The 6,492-nt window shown below is 46.4% G+C and overlaps 1 protein-coding gene across 1 annotated transcript in view; it reads left to right on the plus strand.

Annotated features, from left to right (window-relative positions):
- LOC310875152 (guanine nucleotide-binding protein subunit alpha-13-like) overlaps window positions 1–6,244 on the plus strand; it is a gene marked incomplete at its 3' end in the record, with an annotated part of 21,301 nt that extends 15,057 nt beyond the window's left edge. Inside the window, exons 3-5 of the mRNA XM_083788275.1 lie at window positions 4,623–4,673; window positions 5,031–5,231; window positions 5,873–6,244. Of these exons, the coding sequence (XP_083644401.1) occupies window positions 4,623–4,673; window positions 5,031–5,231; window positions 5,873–6,244 (624 nt within the window). The remainder of the gene's footprint in view (window positions 1–4,622; window positions 4,674–5,030; window positions 5,232–5,872) is intronic.
- Window positions 6,245–6,492: the final 248 nt, after the last annotated feature.

Consider the following 6,492-nt stretch of genomic DNA (forward strand, 5'->3'; position numbering starts at 1 on the left):
TATGGTGCTGTGTTGTTGTCTATGGTGCTGTGTTGTTGTCTACGGTGCTGTGTTGTTGTCTACGGTGCTGTGTTGTTGTCTACGGTCTTGTGTTGTTGTCTACGGTGCTGTGTTGTTGTCTACGGTGCTGTGTTGTTGTCTACGGTGCTGTGTTGTTGTCTACGGTGCTGTGGTGTTGTCTACGGTGCTGTGGTGTTGTCTACGGTGCTGTGTTGTTGTCTATGGTGCTGTGTTGTTGTCTACGGTGCTGTGTTGTTGTCTACGGTGCTGTGTTGTTGTCTACGGTGCTGTGTTGTTGTCTACGGTGCTGTGTTGTTGTCTACGGTGCTGTGTTGTTGTCTATGGTGCTGTGTTGTTGTCTATGGTGCTGTGTTGTTGTCTACGGTGCTGTGTTGTTGTCTACGGTGCTGTGTTGTTGTCTATGGTGCTGTGTTGTTGTCTACGGTGCTGTGTTGTTGTCTACGGTGCTGTGTTGTTGTCTACGGTGCTGTGTTGTTGTCTACGGTGCTGTGTTGTTGTCTACGGTGCTGTGTTGTTGTCTACGGTGCTGTGTTGTTGTCTACGGTGCTGTGTTGTTGTCTACGGTGCTGTGTTGTTGTCTACGGTGCTGTGTTGTTGTCTACGGTGCTGTGTTGTTGTCTACGGTGCTGTGTTGTTGCTTGCCTATAGAGCAGGGGGTGGGCAACTGGCGGCCCGGGGGCCACATGCGGCCCCCACCTCCACTTGATGTGGCCCTCAGGTTAATATCAGAATACTGATATAATGTTGGTTCCAGCTGTTTACAATTCCACAACATGCAAACATGACCTGCTTTAATGACTTCAGTCTAAATTAGTAGCTCATTGCTCAACACACGTATAATTAAAGGCATTTGAAATGACATAAAAACGTAAATTTTCACGATTCCAATTCGAATATAGCAAAAAATAGCCGATCTACAAGCTCAAAACGTGTCGCAGCTATTTTTGCTACGACAGTAATATATGGCCCTAGGGAGTGAGTGTGGAAATATAGTGGCCCTCTCCATCGTCAAAGTTGCACACCCCTAGAGCCTCGCAGTCCCGTGACCGGTACATCCACACGTCCCTGTTGCTACACACACACACACCGTTTGTCAGCCAGTAGCTAAAGAGTGTCGGGTCACGCCCCGAAAATAGCTGATCTACAAGCTCCCATCGCAGTGCGATGCGTTGAGAGCTTGTAGATCAGCTATTTTCTTGTGGATAACAAACATTAAATTCCATAGACTTGGTTGGCAAAAACAATCATAACTGCCCTAAACAAACAACTCATTATTGGATCTTAATAAAACCATTTTATTGCCAGAATAAAAAAGAGTGCAGATGATAACTGCAGTGCAAATTGGTGTTGTTTAGGCGTGCATGGTAACAGTTTGTGTTGCGTGTGATTTCACACCAGGATATATAAGATGATGACTTGTGTTGATACTGACTGTTCACGCCGAGAGAGAGAGAGAGAGAGAGAGAGAGAGAGACAGGGAAACAGAGTCAGACAGACAGACAGACAGACAGACAGACAGGGTGATGTTGTGTTGGACCATTTCCAAATCAGGAGGACCAAAGCGAGCCTTTCATGCTGCTGTAGCAGTGAGGAACAAACTGTATTCCTTTGGAGGCTACGATGATGGAGAGAACTACATGGAACAGATGGATGTCCATGTCTTCAACACAATGTCTTTATGCTGGAAGAAGTTACCTCCAGTGAGTCCTGGAAGAGGAGACGGTCACCTTGAGGATCCATCCATGCGCTTCGGCCACACAGCTGTGCTGATAGAAGATACAGTCTACATCTGGGGAGGCCGCTGGAGAGAGTACTACAATGAGCTTTATGCATTTGATGTGGACGCCCACATGTGGTTGAAACCCAGCAGGGTTTCTGGAGCTGTTCCAGAGGCGAGGTGGGGCCACTCAGCCTGTGTGTTGGGGAAGGACATGTTTATCTATGGAGGAAACACCCAGACTGGAGTCACTAATGACATGTACAAGTTGGACACCAGCACGATGGTCTGGTCTTCAATTATCACCAGAGGAACTCCACCTCCTGCTTCATGGTGTCACTCTGCAACCATCATTGGGACAAAGATGTTTGTATTTGGGGGCTATACGGGGGGTCGGTACCTCAAAACCATCAGAGTGTTCGACACTGAGACCGACTTCTGGCTGAGAACACCTTCTACACAGCGTCTTCCAGAAGGACGCTGTGATCATTCAGCCTTTACCTACAATGGAGAGCTGTACATATTTGGTGGCTGCCAATTGGGTGACAACCAGAATAAGAGCTTCAATAATCTTTGGAAATTCCTTCCAGAGACCTTCTCCTGGAAGAAGGTTGAGCCCAAAGGGAAAGGACCAGGTCCAATGTATAATATGTGCTGTTGCATGGTGGGAGATCGCATCATCCTCTTTGGAGGAAAAAAGGGAGACCACAGTACTTCTGATGAGCTGTACATCTTAGACTTGAGTCCTTCTCTTAAGACTTTATGTAAACTAACAGTTATTCAGGTCGGTCTGGACCAATCAGAACTCCCACACGACATCAGGTGGGAACTGGTAGCCATGACAACCAACAGTGTGCTCACTGCCAACAAGGTCACTAGAAGAAGGAAAAACAGAAAACATTGAGTCAACTAAACCAGACCCCATGTGACCAGTCTATGACGTCACTCATGTGCAGTATGACATCACCACTATGACGCCTGTCATCTCCATATTTGGGCAGCCCAAATCAAGGTTGTAATTAATGTCCTGCATCTGAATTATGCTCAATAAAATATAGGGTTTAATTTGGACTGAGCAAAGATTGACCTTAAATAGAGCGCTGAACTATGACGTTCTTTACACCTACCTTTTTTTTCACCTTTTTTGCCTGGCATTGTGTGTTCGGCCTGTGACGTCATGTGTCTATGGACTTTGTATGATGTCGTGTGTGTGGCTAAGTCTATGGACTTTGTATGATGTCATGTGTGTGGCTAGGTCTATGGACTTTGTATGATGTCATGTGTGTGGCTAAGTCTATGGACTTTGTATGATGTCATGTGTGTGGCTATGTCTCTGGACTTTGTAAGACGCAAATGCTTCTGTACATCAACGTCAATTTCTAAATCAATGGCAAATGACGTAATGACTTCATCATGCATGATCACCATGATAATAAGCACCTCTCACTTCACACAAGTGTGATTTTCTTTTTTCCCTTTTTTTTTAACCCCAGTCACATGCTCGTGACCCCTGACCTCTGTAGGACATGCTAGTGACCCCTGACCTCTGATGACCAGATCTATGAGCTTGTAGATCTGCTATTTTTCAATAGCTTAAGTATGACATAATGCTTAAAACACCAAAAGGGATTCCCGCCCAGAATGTGTTAAATGGAGCGTTGTGAACTCAGCTCTGCTCTGTGATTGGTCTGTCCACTGAACTCAGCTCTGCTCTGTGATTGGTCTGTCCACTGAACTCAGCTCTGCTCTGTGATTGGTCTGTCCACTGAACACAGGGGATGAGTGTGCATGAAGTGAGTGGTCGTTTAACGCATTCTGACCTGAGATCAGATTCAAAAAATGTCTTCTACATCCTGACAGTTTTCCATTCTGACCTGAGATCAGATTAAAAAAATGTCTTCTACATCCTGACAGTTTTCCATTCTGACCTGAGATCAGATTCTAAAAATGTCTTCTACATTCTGACAGTTTTCCATTCTTACCTGAGATCAGATTCTAAAAATGTCTTCTACATCCTGACAGTTTTCATTCTGACCTGAGATCAGATTCTAAAAATGTCTTCTACATCCTGACAGTTTTCATTCTGACCTGAGATCAGATTAAAAAAATGTCTTCTACATCCTGACAGTTTTCATTCTGACCTGAGATCAGATTCTAAAAATGTCTTCTACATCCTGACAGTTTTCATTCTGACCTGAGATCAGATTAAAAAAATGTCTTCTATGTCAGTCGCTCTTCGATTTTTCAAATAATAGCAGACCTACAAGCTTGTAGATCTGCTATTTTTAAATAGCACCAAAAGGGGTTAGGGTTAGGGTTAGGGTTAGGTCTTAGGGTTAGGGTTAGGGTTAGTCTTTCATCTTCGTCGTCGTTGCTTTTATGCTGTTCTATTTTTTTTTATTTTTTTTTAGTCCCTTCCGAAAAAGGACCAAACCGACCGACTGACTTGATTGATTGTGAGAACCGAGGATTAAAACCACAACGCCTGAGTTTCTACATTATTGTCTTAATGGAGACTGACCCGATGATCACTGTTTAAACTGTTTGCGTGTGTGTGTGTGTGTGTGTGTGTGTGTGTGTGTGTGTGTGTGTGTGTGTGTGTGTGTGTGTGCGTGTGCGTGTGCGTGTGCGTGTGCGTGTGCGTGTGCGTGTGCGTGTGCGTGTGCGTGTGCGTGTGTCTCTGTCTCTGTCTCTGTCTCTGTCTCTGTCTCTGTCTCTGTCTCTGTCTCTGTCTCTCTCTCTGTCTCTCTCTGTCTCTCTCTCGTCTGCCCATCTCTTTATCTCTGACTCACTCTGTGTTTGTGTGTGTGTGTGTGTGTGTGTGTGTCTCTCTCTTCTCTCTCTCTCTCTCTCTCTCTCTCTCTCTCTCTCTCTCTCCATGCAGGGCGAGTCGGTGAAGTATTTCTTGGACAATGTAGATAAACTTGGTGATCCGGTGAGTTTATTACAACAACTGATTATAGTCTAGAGTGGACCTTGTAATTAACATCACGTGTACAGAACTAAGACCTAATCCATCATGAAAAAAAATAAATATATATACAGGTATATATTTGCTCAGTTAGCAGATCTACAAGCTCACAGCATATCATAATGTGACATGTTGTGAGATTGTAGAACTGCATTCACTGTCATATTATTGTCTGCCTGTGTGTCACGTCCCTCACTAGTAGAACTACATTTCCCAGTTAACACTGTCATATTATTGTCCACAGAACTACATCCCCAGTCAACAGGATATCCTGCTGGCCCGTAAACCCACCATTAATGTAGTTCATGTTATTGTCCACAGAACTACATCCCCAGTCAACAGGATATCCTGCTGGCCCGTAAACCCACCAAGGGCATCCACGAGTACGACTTTGAGATCCGGAACGTTCCGTTCAAGATGGTGGACGTCGGGGGTCAAAGGTCGGAGCGGCGGCGCTGGTTCGAGTGCTTCGACTCGGTCACCTCCATCCTCTTCCTGGTGTCCTCGTCAGAGTACGACCAGGTAACCAATCAGAGAGGACCTAATGTATACCATAGCCAATCAGATTAACTTCATATACGACCAGGTAGCCAATCAGATGGGACTTGTATCAATGATAACCAATCGGATGGGACTTACTATCCAGAGACCCCCCCCCCCCCCCCCCCCAGAAGCAAAGATTTGAGTTGAAAATGTTTGATTTATAAATATAAATATATTCAAAGATGTGCACACAATTTTGTGCCACACTATGAGCTTGTTTTATCTGCCATTTTTCAATAGCTAAAGGAATTAAATATATATATAATATATATATAGTCACATGAACTTGTTGACACTTTTTTTTAATTTCTCTTCCTTCTGTCTGTCTGTCTGTCTGTCTGTCTGTCTGTCTGTCTGTCTGTCTGTCTGTCTGTCTGTCTGTCTGTCTCTCTGTCTCTCTGTCTCTGTCTGTCTGTCTGTCTGTCTGTCTGTCTGTCTGTCTGTCTGTCTGTCTGTCTGTCTGTCTGTCTGTCTGTCTGTCTGTCTGTCTGTCTGTGTCTCTGTCTGTCTGTCTGTCTGTCTGTCTGTGTCTCTGTCTGTCTGTCTGTCTGTCTGTCTGTCTGTCTGTCTGTCTGTCTGTCTGTCTGTCTGTCTGTCTGTCTGTCTGTCTGTCTGTATAGGTGCTGATGGAGGACCGTCAGACCAACCGTCTCCGCGAGTCCCTCAACATCTTCGAGACCATCGTGAACAACCGCGTGTTCAGCAACGTGTCCATCATCCTGTTCCTGAACAAGACGGACCTCCTGGAGGAGAAGGTGTCGGCGGTGCCGCTGGCCGACTACTTCCCCGACTACGGCGGGCCGGAGCACAGCCTGCCCGCCGTGCAGGCCTTCCTGGTGGAGTGCTTCCGCGGGCGGCGGCGGGACGCGTCCCAGAGGCCGCTCTACCACCACTTCACCACCGCCATCAACACGGAGAACATCCGCCTGGTGTTCAGGGACGTCAAGGACACCATCCTGCACGACAACCTCCGGCAGCTCATGCTGCAATGACCGACTACCCAAACCAACTCCCCTTCCCCCTCCTCCCCTTCTTCCTCCTCCTCCTCCTCCTCTTCCTACTCCAACCTAAAGCCTGATTTGTGCTCGAGAGCCGTTTCGAGAACACAGCACCGACCCCCCAACGAGCTCGCAAAGCGTCGCGGGTCGTAGATGGGCTGTTTTCGGTGCGTTCGCGACGGACGGACGGACGTAAGCCCCCCCCCCCCGAGGAAGGAGAGTCACACGTAGAAGAACGCCCT

The sequence above is a fragment of the Protomyctophum parallelum genome (genome assembly GCF_964188405.1).
Source record: "Protomyctophum parallelum genome assembly, chromosome: 17".
Lineage (NCBI taxonomy): Eukaryota > Metazoa > Chordata > Actinopteri > Myctophiformes > Myctophidae > Protomyctophum > Protomyctophum parallelum.